The sequence below is a fragment of the Pimephales promelas genome, chromosome 5, assembly GCF_988280905.1.
Source record: "Pimephales promelas chromosome 5, fPimPro1.hap1.1, whole genome shotgun sequence".
NCBI lineage: Eukaryota > Metazoa > Chordata > Actinopteri > Cypriniformes > Leuciscidae > Pimephales > Pimephales promelas.
Window position 1 is genome coordinate 19,110,749 of NC_142773.1, and position 17,877 is coordinate 19,128,625.

At 36.4% G+C, this 17,877-nt stretch overlaps 1 protein-coding gene, 1 long non-coding RNA gene and 1 pseudogene across 2 annotated transcripts; 1 reads left to right on the forward strand and 2 right to left on the reverse strand.

Annotated features, from left to right (window-relative positions):
- Window positions 1-3,545: 3,545 nt before the first annotated feature.
- fndc7a (fibronectin type III domain containing 7a) lies at window positions 3,546-13,157 on the reverse strand. The gene is made up of 13 exons (XM_039657515.2): window positions 13,098-13,157; window positions 12,688-12,706; window positions 12,194-12,451; window positions 11,395-11,652; window positions 9,347-9,604; window positions 7,858-8,109; window positions 7,513-7,767; window positions 6,885-7,142; window positions 5,665-5,916; window positions 5,330-5,584; window positions 4,006-4,266; window positions 3,729-3,758; window positions 3,546-3,577 (listed from the first exon to the last, which is right to left on the reverse strand). The coding sequence occupies exons 1-13, from the start codon at window positions 13,155-13,157 to the stop codon at window positions 3,546-3,548; spliced, it is 2,448 nt and encodes an 815-aa protein (XP_039513449.2).
- A 146-nt stretch (window positions 13,158-13,303) lies between these two features.
- LOC148981410 (uncharacterized) lies at window positions 13,304-15,640 on the forward strand. Its single transcript, XR_016168623.1, has 3 exons — window positions 13,304-13,403; window positions 15,378-15,471; window positions 15,563-15,640. It is a non-coding gene; the product is annotated as an uncharacterized LOC148981410 (long non-coding RNA).
- A 419-nt stretch (window positions 15,641-16,059) lies between these two features.
- Window positions 16,060-17,158, reverse strand: LOC148981411 (uncharacterized; annotated as a pseudogene).
- Between the last annotated feature and the right edge of the window lie 719 nt (window positions 17,159-17,877).

Below are 17,877 nucleotides of genomic sequence, written 5' to 3' on the forward strand. Positions count from 1 at the left end.
ATCATTAATGAATAGCTTAGATAATCATTACTTACACATTAATTCAGTATTATCTGTGCATTAGTTAAGCATGAATTAATGCTTATTAGTGCACCCTTATTGTAAAGTGTTACCATGAAACTTTTCACCTGGTGGACTATAACAGCCAAAACAATATGCGATAGGATGGAATTTTTCATGCAGCTCCACTTAAAATTTCTTTAGAAAATTTAAAAACCTACACTTCCCTGCCAAGAAAATAGTCTCTGTTTGGGTTAAAATAGGCAAATGCTAAAGAGTTACTGGATCATTATTGCAGTGATAAGTGGTAATGTTTTTATGTTTGGCACCAGTTTGTCTAACCTTAATTGATGGAGTGTGTAGCTTTTCATTTCTTAAACAACCGTGTAGGAATGCATCATGGCCATATTCCAGAATAACAATGTCAAGATTCATCAGGCTCAGTTTGTGAAAGAATTGTTGGGAGGGAGAATGAAGAATCATTAGCTGGCCCCTCTGAATCCAGACCTTAAATTCATTGAAAGTCTTTGAGATGTGCTGGAGGAGACTTTACAGAGTGATGGACTCTTGCATTGTCAATACAAGATCTTGACCAAAAATTGATGCACCTCTTGATGTAAATAAATGTTGTGATGTTATTTCCATCAAGAGGCGCATACATTTTGGTCAAGATCTTGTTGGAAATATCTGGTTTTATTTGATCATTATAGATTTCCAGCTGGTGCAGGACGAAAGTTTAATGAAGTTTAACATTTATGGTTTGGGGTGTGTTCAAATCAAGTATTACTAGTGATGCGGATCAAGTGTCACTAAAGATGGTGTTATGTAAGAGAATATAATGTCTTCTGGTGTGTTGGTTTTCATGATGGAGATAACAACTCAAGAACAATATGTTTGTGACGTAGCTGGGTTTTGTGTGTGATGCCATGTCTTTGAGGGATCTTGCTGCGTAAATGATAAAGTTTCCCATCTGGATTTCATTTATAAATAGATGTGCTATTAGATATACAGTCTCATGTCTATCTTTATCACAAACACAGAAAAGTTTCTGCATCATCAACTGATAAATGTGTTGTGTGTGTGTGGAAATATTTTGTGGTGTTCTTGAAAAACTGTTCAGAATAGTCTTCAGGAACGACACTCCTGCATTGTCAAATTATACATGCATTGACTGTGTTTAATAAATGTAATTATTAAATAATTGTTAATAAATGTAACTATTTATATACATAGTTGTAAAATTAGGCTATTTATGGGGGGAGTGAAAAATATTCAAGAAAACTGAAATGTTAATAAAAAAAAAAATTCTCAACACGTAATGCTTCATGCTTTTTATTATGCAAATTCAATGTAATATATCATCCAAAGGAGACATATGACCTGGGGCGGACACTGAACCTGAAACTTATGCTGTTCATAATTCTCAATAACCTTCGTCGGAAGAGGTCCGCCCTGTTTAACACACATGACACTGGTCCACTCCTTTGGAGGCTTGCTGCTTAGGGGACTTCCTACAAATGCTTAATGTGTTGTTTGAATCATCTCGTTAACATACATTTAACAAACATTAAAAATTAACATTAACAAACATGTCAAGATTTTTAACTTGTGCGATCATTTTTTCTTGTGAAATTATGATATTACTTTTTTTCTGGACATATAATCATTTGGGCTTCATGGCATGCTATGAATATTAGGAAATTACAGAATAAATGCAAAATATCAAAATAAAAAAGAAAGTGTATACTGTATATAAAATATGACATTTAGAAATGGTTAAAAATTTGATTGAAATCTATATTTTTTTATCCACTTTTGAAAGTTCTTAAAGATGCAATTACATTTTCATATTAATCCAATTGGCTTTATGCAGCTCCTTGTTTCCTGTCTGGCATTATTGGACAAACTGATTAATCCAGGTGAGTTAGTCACAACAACAATAATCAGGCACACCTGAATTAATCAAGTTTGTCCAATAATGGCAGACAGGAAACAAGGAGCTGGCTGAAGTTCAGGAAGTAGTGCATCTGTGCATAAAGACAATTGTTAGCTATTTCTGTCCAATGTTAAGAATGTGTCTAGATGAATGCGGTGAGAAGAGAATGCGCTGTTGTCTCTGTTGATGACGTCAGAGCTCCGTCTGCTTTCATCTGGGCTCTTTAACAGAAGACAAAAAGACATGAGAACCGGACATTTGTGGGCGGTCCAACTTTGATCATAAACACACTGAAATGTATATGGCCTAAACATCATTCATGTCAAGTACATAATCCTACAACATTCCCATAACTCCTTTGTTTCATTTAACCAGGCCACACACACACACACACACACACACACACACACACACACACACACACACACACACACACACACGCACACACACACACACACACACACACACACACACACACACACAGTACATATAACAGTTATGCAGTATATAGATATTTTAATTTAATTTTCATTCTCATATTTTATTACTATAATACAGTATTGAGATTGATCCTATGTGGACACAAATATGATGCATTTAATTTTAAAATCACCATCAATTAAAGGTAGTATAAAAACTTTTGGTAACACTTTACTTGAAGGGGTGTGCATAAGACTAACCTGAGACCACCATAATCGTGACATGACATATGTTATGACTATGAAGGAGGGTTTATGCATGTCTGTGACAACTGTCATTAAGTGTCATTCGCTCAGTTATGGCATTTTTTAATGCAAATATGACATTGTTTGAGATGTCTTTGTTATGACACCTTGACATAAATCAATACATCATAACCTGTCAGTGTCTTTGTTATGACAACTTGACATTACTAAGACAACACAACCTGTCATAAACATGACATAGCAGATGAATTATCAAACTTAAGAAACCACCTAGCTTTATTGGTTAACATTACATTAAACATGTCATGTGGTTGGATTTGACATTGGCTGTCATGAAGCCATTATAACTTTTATTGACAAATTCAATTAGTACCACTGTAATATTCATGACACATTTATAATGCCTCATGACAGACAATGTCAAAGCCAACCACATAAAAGTTTGCAGTCAAGTTGTCATGACAAAGACACTGAAAGGTTATGATGTATTGGTTTATGACAAAACGTCATAACAAAGACATCTTAAACAATGTCATATTTGCATTCAAAATGTCATTATTGAGCGAAAGTCACTTAATGACACTTGTCACAATCATGCATAAACCCTATTTCATAGTCACGACATATGTCATGTCATGGTTATGAAGGTGTCATGTCAGTCTTATGTACACCCCTTCAAGTAAAGTGTTTTGTATATGTTATGTTATATATATATATATTAATTAGCTACTTATTAAATGTTTCAAGTGAAGTAACCCATGAGGCTCTGCATCTGTGTGTGTGTGTGTGTGTGTGTGTGTGTGTGTGTGTGTGTGTGTGTGTGTGTGTGTGTGTGTGTGTGTGTGTGTGTGTGTGTTTACTAGTGATGACAGTAAATGTAAACGTTCAGTCATAATTAATGAGTGATCACTCACAATAGGGTTCTAGTCCACACTCCTCCGGCCTCGATAGATCACTGCAGATACACAGAAAGGCCAGTTATGTAACACTGAGTCATAAGGAACATACTTAGGAAAGCTTGCACATTTAAAATTAAATTATATATATATATATATATATTGTTAAATATATATGGTCCTAGGTAAGTTTCAAATGAGAATACACACCCATTCCCACTGTGTTTCCAGAGCAGGATACTGAAAGACAAGGAAACATGGAAATCAGTTCGTATACATGTAGTCTAGCAAAGTCAAGGTCATGGGTTCGAGAACCGGTAAAATGTGTTCCTTGAATGCAATATATAATTCCTTGAGTCACTTTGGATAAAAGCGCCTGACATGCATAAACGTAATTTATGCAAAATATATTTTATGCAGGTTAACATTTTAATATTTTATCATTTTTATAACATTTTCAATTTTTTTTCAACATTTCTTTTTGTACCTGAGTATTGTTTTCTGGGGCAGAACGTGACCTTGGACCCCTCCTGTGTTAAGGGAGCGACCACGACGGTGTACACTTCTCCACACATGATGTTGGACACGTCACATGCGGTGGCTCCTTGTGTCGTGCTGCAGGTGTAGTTGGAGCTGGTGCCGTACAGGTCGGCGGTGTAGTTGTACAGGCCGGGAGAAGAGCGCCAGTACACACGCAGAGTGTTGTTCGCCATGCGGTAGAGTTTCACGCTGGATGGACAACACGCACCTGAGAGAGGTCGCGGATGAAGAAAATGAGATGGGGAAGAGGAAGGTGCAGAAATTAAGTGCACTTGTTCCAAGTCTCTGAACTGAATAAACCATTCATAAAACCATTATTTAATGGTTCACTCAAAAATAACGATTCTGTTATTACTCACCATGATTGTTCAGAACAACTTGAGGGTAAGGAAATGATGACAGAATTAAACTTTCTGGGTGAACTATCACTTGTATGGTTGAAGACAAGGTTTTTTGTAAGAATTGGATTCACAATTGATTTACTTTTTTGCTTATGGCATACTACTGTATATGAACACTACTGTCTTGTTTTTTTTATGTATTTTTGTTGCGTTTCCTGAATGAGACCCATAAGATGTAATTAATGTCTTATTAATGTCTTATTAATTTATCTAGTCATGTATTTTCAATTTTAAATATCACTTTAAATCAGACATTAGATGGACAAAATGTCACATAATCTGTCAAAACTTTAAATTTTTAAATATTATTAATTTTACTATTATTTTTTACTTTCTTATGTAAAGTGCATTGAGAAGCTACCTTTAATAGTGCTATATAAAAAATAAATATGAATATATTTATAAATGTCATTGATATTTATGATATTCATAATTATATAAAACTACTTTTTTTAGTCTGGTCTTCCTGTTATGTCTTATAATGCTTTTATATCTTTTTAATTTTTTTTAATTTTTGGTTATTGATTTTATATTTAATCCTTGTTAACTTTATTCTCAAGACCAATGCACACTCCAAGTCTGAAATTTGGAATCCATAGCAAGCAGTTTGAATGGAGTTTGAATGTTTTTTTGACAATTCAGAACCACCTAAGCACGAATACGAAAATGTCGGACTCTTTTTTATTTAAGAACTTGTTTATTATCTTGTTTTTTTAAGTGCTATATAAATAAACTTTTCAAATCTGTTGAGTTTTAAGATATAAATCAGTAAAAAAAGGACACCAGGTTGAATCAAAAGCTCCTGCAAGAGTTAATGACCATTAACCAGTCATGTAGTTTCTCATGATGACAGATATGCACTCAACTCACTTGAGGAGAACCCATGGTATCTGCACTCTGTTTTATGTCCAGTCATGCTGAAGGCCTCCAGCGACACATTGTAGCTTGTGCCACATGTGATGCATCCCAACAGGCAGTGGGCGTCCATGGTGTGACATTTGGCATGACCTCTGGGGGACGTCAAAGACGTGACATAGGACTGCGCCCCTGTGGCAGGCGACCAAGTGACGTTCGTCATGGACTGGGTCACCTGTTCAACAGTCAGAGTTTCTGGACAACAGGGTCCTAGAGAGAGAGAGAGAGAGGGTGCATATTTATACCGCTCCACCATTTTCAACTATAAACATCTGTCTCCATGACTGCACCTGTTTCCAGGGGAATGGAGTAGCTGGGAAGGCTCTGTCCTGCTTCAGTGGTGGCGTAGGCGCTGACCTCATATATGGAGCCACAGGACATGCTGATGTAACAGGAAGTGCCGCTGGACGAGCAAGTGAGTGAGTCGGTGTGACCAGTGGCGGACACGCTGTAGTTGGCCTGAGTATTTGTGGCTGTCCAGAACACCTCCATCATGGAAGAGTTCACCTGAGTCACATTGAGGATCACAGGGGCACAGGGAGCTGAAAGACAAAAATGGATTACATGTAACAGTGGTGTTATCACATATTGTGGTGGTACTTATGGTGGAAATATACCATGTTACTGAAATTAATGTGCCATTTTATATGGCTTTGCATGGTTTGGTTGCACATTATCTGTCAGAGCTTTTAATTTCTTTACATGATTTTTGAAGGGAAAGCCTTTAACTTGAATGTATTTATATTTATTGTTTATTGTAAGTTTTTTTTAATTATTCTTCATTATATTTAATTTCATATCTAGTTTTGTCCTTCTATTATTTGAATGTAAAGTGCTTAAAAAAAATGTATATAAAAAACAAATATTATTAAAAAATATTTTATACAAAATAATAAAGTTGTTATTACAACATGGAATTTTTAAAGTACACCGTGTGAATACAATAAAAAAAATATATATTAAATAAAAATGAAGGAAAATATATTATGTTATATACATGGCTCAATATACTGTATACCATGGTACTGCTATATCAAATGTACAACAAAACAAAGGTATTACCATGGTACTTTTCGCATGTATTGTGCACAATAGTATCTTTATTTTTTTTTCTTATGTAAAGTGCATTGAGAATTTACCTTTAAAGGCACTATATATATATATATATATATATATATATATATATATATATATATATATAAATTCTTAATATTAATATAAATGTCAATACTAATAAAAAATATTATTTTTACATGGTATTTTGGAAATATTTTGAGAAACATGTAAATACAATAATTATTATTATTATAGCATGGTATTTTTGGAATTATTAATATAATAATTAGTTGTAGTAATAATGTTGTATTTCCATGATACCATGTATTTCCAAAGAAATACTATGTATAAATGTACAACAAAACGTGTCATTATCATGGTAATGTTTTGTACTGTATGTGGCATATATCACACTAGCATCTTGTGGGCTCGCGTGAGTTTGTTGTGTGTGTACCTGTCCGGCGTGTATGTGCACTACAGGTGTTGTTGCATCCTTGTATCTCACTGCAGGGCCGCACCACCACGCTGTACAGACTGTCGCAGGTGAGGTCAGAGAGCGCGCACACAGGAGCCGTGTCGTTGCAGTGGATCCGTTCGCTTCCGTCTGCAGCGATCGTCTCGTATAACTCGGCTCCTCGAACGGCTGACCATGAGATCTCTAAAGTTTCTGTGGAGATCAGTGACACGGACACATCCTCTGGACAGCACGGGACTGAGGACAGAGGGAGAGAGAAGTTATTTGTATAGCAAAACTTTTACATAAAATATTAGTGTGTGTACTGTATGTCTTATGACTTTTATATCTATAGTATACACATAATATGTAATTTTGGGGTCGGTAAGATATTTTATGTTTTTGAAAGATGTCTGACCTGCATTAATATGATCAAAAATAAACTGTGAAATATTATTACAATTCAATATAACTTTTTTAATGTATTTACTTTCAATTTTGACCAATTTAATGCAGAATAAAAGTTTTTTTTTATATACCTTGCTGAAAAAAGTTTTCATTTCTTTCTTGCTGACCTTCAACTTTTAAATGGTACATAAATGTAAATCTGTCAGTGTAGAGTACAAACTTGTAGTATAGTTGACTATTTGTCCTGGTGGACTGGAGCCGGCCTGGTTGTAAGCGAATACGGTCGAGAGGTACGTGTATCCGCACTTGCACTGGAAGTAGCAGGCCCTCTCGGTGGTGTTGCAGTTTTCCTCTAAGCCATCATCGCTCTTCACGTAGGCGATGTAGTAATTCACCCACGGAACGTCAGACCACATGACGGAGCAGTTCCCTGTGGTCCTCTCCTCAATCCAGACCGAGTCAGGAGGACATGGGACTGAAAATGATTAAAAAAGAAGATGACAACCAACCGTACAACTCTTTATTAATGTGTATGTGTGGTTTTTCATGTGTGAGTAAAATATACAGGTCAGAAGGTCCTCCGGGTTTGAAGGGTCACTGGTTCCGGCCTGGTTGGATGCTACGAGGGTGATGGTGTGGTTCTGGCTGCAGTTGAGAGGACTGATTATGCAGTAGAGGTCTGAGGAGGTGCAGTTCTGGCCTGTGGAGCTCACAGCAATGTATGAGTCGGCACCTTGGACTGCCTGCCAAAACACCGCCAGATCGAGAGAGCGACCTGGCGTCAACTGAACCTGCACATCTCCTGGGACAGGAGGACCTGTAGAGAGTGGAACAGAGAAAGAAGAGTTGTGAATTTAAGGTTTGATTCATCATTTTATTAACTTTACAGAGCTTATCTGGTACATACACTTTGGTTAAAGGGACACTCTTCACACAAAAATGAAAGTTCACACTCATGCTATCCCAGATAAAATCAAAGTGAATGGCTTAAAAAAGTTTCAAAAGCCACGCAAAGCGAACACGACATTAATCCATAGGAACTCAGTTGATGGATCATTGTCTTCTGAAGTGAAAACAATAGGTTTGTGTGAGACAAATACTAATATTTTAACCTTTTCCTACTATAAACCGTCACTTCTGGCCAACTGTCAAGTGGTATTTCATGAGTTTGCGCTTGACGTAAACTACAATATTGTAGAGCGGGAACTTGTGAAACTCACGCGAGAAGGGATGATTACGATGAGACGCAAGTTAGAAATATCAGTATTTTTCTCACACATACTAAATGTTTTGCTTCAGAAGACTGATTCATGAACTGGGTTCTTATGGATTAATGCCATGTTTGTTTTTGAAGCGTCAGCTTTGAGAAATCGATACACTTGCATTATATGGATTCACAGAGATGGATTATTTCTCTCAAAATCTTTGTTTTTCCTCTTAAAAACTAAATAGGAAAATTTGTAATGCTCAACATGGCGGCTGTAGGAAACTAAAGGCCTCTTCACACCAAGAAGGATAACTATAATGATAAGTATAAGTATTCCAACGCGTTCTCATCCAATGGCGTCATATAGTGACACTTTTGAAATTTCGTCTAAATCTAACGCACATGGCACCCTTTAGCGTCAATATAACACGCATAGAGCTTTGTTTGGTTATGGTAGGTTTAGTTCTGGGGTAGGTTTAGGGTTAGACCACTAGGAGGTGCCTTCTGGTCCATATATATCTGCGTCTCATATTGACGCTAAAGGGTGCCATGTGCGCTGGATGTAGACGAAATGTCAAAAGCAGTTTTGTCTGTCGCATTTGAAGCAAGCTCTTTGAAGCAGGATTCTGATTGGCTTGGCTGCCAATATTTTTATCGCCAATATAAAAATGAAACTGAAAGTGATTCCAACTGAATCGTGCAGTTATATTAATATAAACATTTTTAAAAACTATATATTTATTATTATTTTTATCGTCCTTGCGGTGAACAGGCTTCTTTCAGTTAAAAGATCTAAGCGGCTTATTAGCAATATACCCTGTTCAAAACACTATAAACAAGTCCTCACGTGTGATTTGGCTGATGGTGATGTCGTCTCCTTGGTTACCATCAGGATCCCAGGCATTGCCCTTGATGGAGTAAGTGGTGCCAGGCTGAAGGTCACTGAAGGTCATGTTAGTCTCAGACGTGTTGCGCCTGACCCGCGTGTCGGAACCCTCCATGATCATGACCAAGGTGTATAACACTGCATTGTTCACTGGATTCCAGTTTATCACAATGGTGTCACTGCTGGGGGAGCTGGAATGCAGATCTGGGGCCACCACCACTGCAGAGAGAGAAAAAAAATTAATCAATATTTTTAACAGCTGAGACTAAGAGCATCAGCACAGGAAAACTAAACAGCTACTGCCTCTGGTGGTGAGTTTCAATCATTGCAGCTGAAAAAATTACCAAATTAATACAATAAATTATGAACCATTTGTCAAATTAGTTTATTGATATGTGCCAATGATAATCTTTTTTGATAAAATACATTATTAGATTTAAAATGAGTATAATATAAATGTCTGATAGGGACAGATATGTGATGATGAGATGGAAATGACCTTCAGTGTGTCTGTAAGGTGAAATGGGATATAGAGAATGTTCTGTTGTTATATGTGAAACTTTATAAAATCAGTCCTTCTTATGTTACGTCAAGCCGGTCCTTGGGGAGAGGCGACAGCCTAGTTCTCATGGTTTATCTTTTCATACAGTTTTGGGTATAAATCTAAGGATGCAGTTTCTGTCAACAGTTGGTAGAAGCCAGAGGAGCCAACTCTGCACAATAGCTGGAGTAAACAATACTGTGTTATTGTTATAGGTTTTAAATACCAACTCATTGTCGGGATCAGTTTTCATTCTTTTCTACGATGCGTGATCTTTAGTAAATGAGCTTTAAATGAAAATGTCTGGTCTGGTTCAATGGTTTTAGAGGGGTTTTGGACTGGTTGTTTGTGATAAAGAGTCAAAGCTGATTCTCCATCCCTCAAAACCGTGTCCTTATAGGGTTAGTTCACCTAAAAATGAAAATTCTGTCAGTATTTACTCACCCTCATGTTGTTCCAAACCTCTATGTGTTTATTTGTTCTGCTGAACACAATGGAAGATATTTGGAAGAATGTTTTAATCAAACAGATCTCATTCCCCATTGACTACCATAGTATGTATTTAAGTCAATGGGGAATGAGATCTGTTTGATTAAAACATTCTTCCAAATATCTTCCTTTGTGTATAGCAGAGCAAATAAACACAAAGAGGTTTGGAACAACATGAGGGTGAGTAAATACTGACAGAATTTTCATTTTTGGGTGAACTAACCCTTTATGGTTCTTCAGATCATGTATTGTAATTGTTCACGTGGAGTTTTACGGTTTCATTTGTTAGAGTTAACCTAGAGTTTCTGTGGTTAGAGGAGTGGGCCTAAACTCTAGGGTACTCTGTGCACACCCTGGTTGGTGGGAAATGCTAATTTTAACTATTTAGGAAATATCAGTTGTGCAAATGACAATATTTGTTTTTCTCTTGCCTGTATGTTGTTCTATTGATTGTTTTTAAACAATTTGTTTTAACTATCATTGAGGGAACTTGCTGAAATGTATAGAGAGACAAGAGTAAGTTTCACAGAAAATGGTATGTTCCAATTAACTAAAGGCGGCAAAATTGTGCATTCAAGTGTTCAGAAGTGAGGCAGGAGGAACAGAGTGGTTTGGGTCTTGATGAAAAGGTTGTTAATGCTGGTTGAGCATGAAGTTGGTGTTAGTTTTAGAACCTGTTTTTGTAACCTTTGTTTTTATTTTTGCTCTTATCCACTGTTGTATGGACCTTTTGCACTTCCTTGCCTTTAAAGTATTAAACTTCTTGTGGAACGACCTTTAAACGGATGCCTGGTGTGATTCTCCTTGTGACTGCTCGGGTCTCTATTACATTGTTTCAGCTGGTCAGTTTGGAGACAACCACCTTAGGCTGGTTCAAACTGTTTTGTTTCTGCCACAAAACAGCAGGTATGTTAGCCATTTTTAAGTATAAGAGGTTGAAGCAGAAGATGTTTTAATTCAAGTCTGGGGTGTACTGTACCTGTCTTAGAGTTCACGGATAGAGAAGGCTGACTCCTTCCCCCAGTGTTGACAGACATCACGCTGAGGGTGTATTGGGTGTAAGGCAGCAGATTGATCACTGTCCCGGGGGAAGTTACCACCTGGGTTTCAGAGAAGAACCCATCCTCGTTCTCTGCCCGGATGATGTAGCTGGTAGCACCAATCACTAGACCGAACTCCACCGTGATGCTGTCACTATGTTTGGAGTAAGCCTGCTCTATAAAGGGAACCTCAGGAGCTGATGGAACACAATATAAAAACATAATGATTACATTATATATCATAATGATGGTAGGAAAAAACACTGTTATTATAATTATTTTAATATTTTTTTTTGGAGAGAACTTATAACAATATTTTGAAGCTTAAAGTGTTTTATGAATAAATGTAATAAACAAAGAAATACAAAACAAATTATAAGTAAATTGTACCCTTCATGAAGATTGAGGCTTTACATTTTGGTTCCCACAACCGTGAATATTATTAGATCCTTTATATAAATAAATAAATATTCAAGACTGTATTCAACGTGTAATGTACGTAGAACTTAATTTTTCTTAAATTATCTATTAAATAAATTATATAAATATTAAAACATAATATTCGGAATTCTAATTATTTTAATATTTAACTAGCCTAAATTAAAAACGTAGGCCTATCTAATAAAATAAATTATATATAATTATATTATAAAAAAAATACTTAGTTTACTTTTTTTTTGTAGCATGTAAGGTAGTTCTTGTCCAACGCAAACTGGAAGAAGTCAGAGGTCACCTCACCTGTAGTCTCTTCCGTTTCGGCGCTACTGAGCACGTTCACCGCGTTGTCCATGGCTTCGACCCGCATCCTGTACACAGTGTTCGGAGACAAAGAGTTAACGGAGCCCATCACCGTGCTGCCGCTGAACTGCGCGAACACCGACGGCTCTGGGGAGTTTTTCGGCGTGGCGGTGATTTTGTACGAGCTCGCGCCGGAATGTCCGCTCCAGCGCACCGTCATGCTTTTAGAGGTGACGGTGAACACGGACAACGTGATGTCTGCACGAAGACAAAGAGTAAAGATATCATAATAACCATAATACTATTTTAAAAAATGTATTATTAATACAAGACACAACTCGGCCATTCCACAAAATGGTAGCCTTTTCAATTTTGAAAAGAAGAATTTAATATTTTGATATTTGATATGTTGACAGTTTTGTGGTTAACGTTAACTGAAATACATTATTTGATGCTACAAATATCCAGTTCCTCAAATATTGAATATCTCCTACCGTTTTGTGCTGTGCATATCTGTAAATTAAGAGCAGAAATACAACGAATCATTTGTAAAATAAAGCCTATAAAACATGTGAGAAAGCATCCATTCTTCCTCGCTTATTTCAGGGGCAACTATTACTCTGTCATATGGTATTATGTGCCATTAGTGCAAGGAAGCTTATTTGAGCATCACTCAGCACAGATTTTAGATCCAAAGCTATTTTTTCTATCCAGCATGAAAGTGTGTAAAACTACAAAACATGCAGAAGTATAATAAAGAGGACTATTGTTCTATGCAATGCAAATAACCTGTCTTGTAAAATATATAACTATTTATTAAGAATCCCAATGTGATTGTAATGTTTCCAAGCATAGGCACAGATAAACCATAATTTTTTGTAACCTATGTATAAAGAATTCTTACCTGCGGCACGATGATAATCAATAAGATGATGTTAGAAAGATGTAAATATTTCGATTCCATGCCTCAAATTGAGTTCAGCTTAGCTGCCTTTAGGGCACAGTCTCTCCTCCTGATTTGACTATTTCTGCAGGGTAATGGCTGTGGTTTAAGTTCTGATTTTTTTTTTTTTTTTTCTGATTTTTTTTTTTCTTCTATTACCGTCCAACAGGTATTTTTTTGTTCTGGGAGTAGTGAGTGTTCACGTTTGCCCCCTCCCTCTGTCAGGGATAGAGAGGACCTATCAGCGCTGGAGGAAAACACACACAGGTACGCACGCATCAATACACTTGAGGATAGACACAACAAGATGCACTCTGCCTGGTGAATGGGCTGTTCAGTATTGCTTGTTCTATTGTTATCAAATACACACGACTTTTAATGTCCTATTTTAAATATGCACTTCAGATCAATTATAGCAATCCCTAATAAAGTAGGTTACCAGTCTGAAAAGAGGCATTTATCATATTACATAGGCCTACTTATATGACAACTCTGAGCGGTTGCCCTTTCATAGCTCAGGTTATGTTTTGTCTGTGTACTTTGTCTCAGATGTTGTACCTAAAATTGTTTTAGTATAAGAGAAATAGAGCTATATACATTAATATATTTGATCGTTTGATTTTAGAAGAACTTATAAACTATGAAAAAAATTGTGTGTGTGTGTCTATGTGTTTGTGTGTGTGTTCATGTCCCCACAAAGATGGCAATATCTGAAATCATTGTCTTTGTGGTTAAATTTGTTTGGTCCCCATGAGGAAAACAGCTTATAAATCATACTAAGTGAGGTTTTTTGAAAACGTAAAAATGCAGAAAGTTTTCTGTGACGGGTAGGTTTAGGGGTACGGTTAGTGTAAGGGGATAGAATATACAGTTTGTACAGTATAAAAAGCATTATATCTATGGAAAGTCCCTTAAAAACATGAAAACACAATGTGTGTGTATGTGTTTGTGTGTGCTGGGGAACATGTGAGAAGAAGCAGGAACATAGATTATTGTGACAAACTCAGATGAAATGTTTATGTGTAATATCAGTTTCACAAGATTCGTGTAGCTGAATGACCAGAGGAAATATAAAAGCCATAAATCTGCGGTTGATTTGTGTCGGTGTAACATGACATGCTATAGTATATACCTTACAGGGAGCTTAATTTTCCTTTCTAGGGGATATTTGGGAATTTCAAAACCAAAGTAGAAACCAAACTGTCAATTAATTTTGTATAGCACAACAAATTAGTTTTGGCTTAGGTTACTCCGGCTTAGGGCTGTTATGTTATGTTATGTATACAGCCATCAACATGACTGATGTATCATGAATCAGTTTTTTCCAAAACTGACTATGCAGCTTTGCTGTTACTATAGCCAGTGCTTTGGGAATTCATTCAAATCTCTCATTTGAAAGAAACATGTCAGACTACTATACTAAACTGTTTGGGGTCAGTAAGATTTTTAGATTTTTTTTTTTTCACATTTGAAAGAAATTAATATTTTTATACAGCATTAATTTATATATAAATCAATATAAGTACATTTATATACATGTCAATTCGTTCGTTTCGTTCATTGAATGAACCAAATGACTCGGAAAAAGATTTGTTCATTTTGATCAGTGTTGGGTAAGTTACTCTAAAAAAGTAATTAATTACTATTTACTAATTACCTCTTCAACAGTGTAATTAGATTACTGTACTAATTACTCTCTATAAAAAGTATTTAATTACTTTTAATTACTAATTACTTTCAAAATCCCATATCAATCTCAACCAGAATAATACAAGGATAGACATGAATCTGTTTTAATTCTTTCAAATAAATACTATAAAATTGAATGAATTATCCTTAAACTGACCAACGTGGAGAAGGTTACATTATAAAAACATACTTTTTAACATCAGACAATACATTTTGATGTTAAACCCACTATTGTTTTATGTCTGATCTCATGACATTTCACACTTTTTCCATACATATTTTACAATAATTCATACGAATTTGTACGAGTGCGGTCGTACGATTTAGACACCAGTATTTAGCTCAATTACAGAAGTAACTGTAATGAAATTACAGATAAATGAAGAGTAATCCCTTACTTTACATTTTTAAGGGAAAAGTAATTAAATTACAGTAACTAATTACTTAGTAATTAGTTACACCCAACACTGCAGTACCAGCACTTCTACATTTTACTCTGTAAGTCCAATGTAATGACCTACATTTTTAATTATTTAGTTGACTTGTGTGCAGATTGCATCATCAAATGTAGAGGCAAAATGGCCTGGCTCAGTGCACGATTCCAGAATCTTTCGGGCCTCTTCTCTTTCCCACCAAATGGCACAAGGTATGTTAGTCACTTAACATAAAGCAAAGACTACAGCTTTAAAATTCCTTCACCAAATTCAATGCTTAATATTTTTTTTTTTGTGATTCAGGTCAATTCTGAGGAGTTTTGCTGGGAGACAAGGGATATGCATGCCTGCCTTATCGGTTAACTCCCTATCAGGAGACGCAGACTGAGGTACAGCACAACCACAATATTGCCCATGCAAGCACAAGAGCTCGTATTGAGATGGCATTTGGGCTCATCAAGTCAAGGTTCCAGTGCCTGATTTACCTCAGAGTGATTCCACAAAGGGCATGTGACATTGTAATTGCATGTGTTCTGCTACATAATATTGCCTGTGTGAGGAGAGAGAGGCAACCAAGGAAGGTTGTAGAGCAAGACTGGGACATTTTTGATGACAATGGAATAGGCAGGGTTATATGAGACAGTTATGCCAATAATTATTTTGGTTAATACTGTCCAAACCATGTAAAACGTTTTCACGTTTCCCTTAATTTAAACAGACACACAAGTCATATTTATTTTTGTTTATTTTATTTAGGTTGAAGCTGGCTGTTGGGGGAGAAAACATAGAATTAATTGTGGTCAAAAAGCAAAAAGGTCATGTGTCATTGTTTTAAATATGGCAGTTCTACTTGGATTTTTCTCAAACTGTTGGATTTCCAGCTCCAACTTTCTCATCTTGACTTTTTTTATATTAGATGGCAGTATCTATGGCCTCCATTTGCTTCAGGAGATACCTTTCGTAGACTCCCTTTATGTTCTCTGGGTTCTGTAGGAACAGACATTTAAGTTTTGTTTTTTTTTTCAATTTGATCTAGTGCTCTTGGCACTTTTTTGTAATTGCTTAAAACTCACTTGGTCACATGTGGTCCCAGACTGAGAGGGCTCTAGAAGGGTGTCCGCATCCTGTTGCCAGTAATGGAAATACACACAATTTAGCACCTCACGGTTAGGCTTTTAAATATAATGTGCAAATCTGTGCCTACCTCAGGCCTCCTTGAACATACTGACACAGTCTCCTCATCCTCCTCAACTGTAGATGGGCCTTCAACCTAAAACCATTAATTTAACTTGGTTTACTTTAACTTGTAATTGGTAATTAAACTTGACAAATCAGTGCTTTAAACTCATGGTTTAAAGGTCTAATTCAGGTCTAATGCCAGCTCCTCTGCAGGAGTAAAGTTGGCTGTTGGTGGCCCTCCTCCAGTGCCAGCAACCTCACTCTTCTTTTTGGCAGCTGCAATTATTAAACATCATGAAACTGGACAGTTGTAACATCATGCTGGTTATGCTTAAGTACTTACATAGATTTATACTTTATAATTAATACTTACCATTCTGAACAATATTTGTATATTTTATTTTCACCTGCTGCCATGTTCCCCTTTCTTCACTTAATTTGCTGCTGTAAAAGTTACACACACACACACACACACACTTCAATGTATTGTGACAAACATTTAATTTAACTTGCATTAATTACATTACTTTAATTGCTACTTACGTATTGAGACGATCAGCAATTTCCTGCCAGCCTTTTTCTCTTGTTTTATTAATTGCTGCGGACGATATTTCCTTTTTTTGTGTTTATCATGTGTTTAAATTCTTCGTAAGATTCAACAAGTAATTGCTGCTCAGTTGCCGTGAACATCGCTGCTCTCTCTTTCCCTTTAGTTGTCATGTTAAATTGATGTCTATACTCCACCATCAGGGCTTCTTAAGAATAGCGTGCACGCGCAATTAAAAACGCCGTCCTTCGGATGAGACGTTAAACCGAGGTCTTGACTCTATGTGGTCACAAAAAATCCCAGGATGTCTTTCGAAAGAGTAGGGGTGTAACCCCGGCATCCTGGCCAAATTTGCCCAGTAGCCTCTGTCCATCATGGCCTCTTAATCATCCCCATATACACCAATTGGCTTCATCACTGTCTCCTCTCCACCAGTAAGCTGGTGTGTGGTGAGCGTTCTGGCGCAATATGGCTGCCGTCGCATCATCCAGGTGGATGCTGCACATTGGTGGTGGTTGAGGAGATTCCCCCCCTTCTATGTGAAGCGCTTTGAGTGTCCAGAAAAGCGCTATATAAATGTAACGAATTATTATTATGTAGACCACATAAACCTGGTTCAAATTAGTGAGATTGCGTGAACTTGAATTACCTTTTATGAAACCGCCTTAAGCTCAAACTGATTTGTTAGATTAATTCAAGTCAGGTTTTTGAGCTTAATCCCCGCTTTTGTAAGCTTCTTTTATGGAACAACCCTCCGGTCACAATGAATATTGTTGGCTCTGTGATACAGTATTCTTTATGGTTCCCAAGTTGGGTAACACTTTATAATAACTACATGCTAAAAATCATTAGTTAAGCACGAGTAAATAGTTAATTCATCATTCATGTAAGG

Excerpts from the sequence above, each read along its gene's own strand:
- fndc7a (XM_039657515.2), bottom strand. The coding sequence starts at position 13,157 with ATGGAATCGAAATATTTACATCTTTCTAACATCATCTTATTGATTATC. Across the intron at positions 9,605-11,394 it reads ATCCGTGAACTCTAAGACAG|TGGTGGTGGCCCCAGATCTG; the intron begins GTACAGTACACC and ends CTCTCTCTGCAG. Across the intron at positions 7,768-7,857 it reads CCCGGAGGACCTTCTGACCT|TCCCATGTCCTCCTGACTCG; the intron begins GTATATTTTACT and ends AATCATTTTCAG.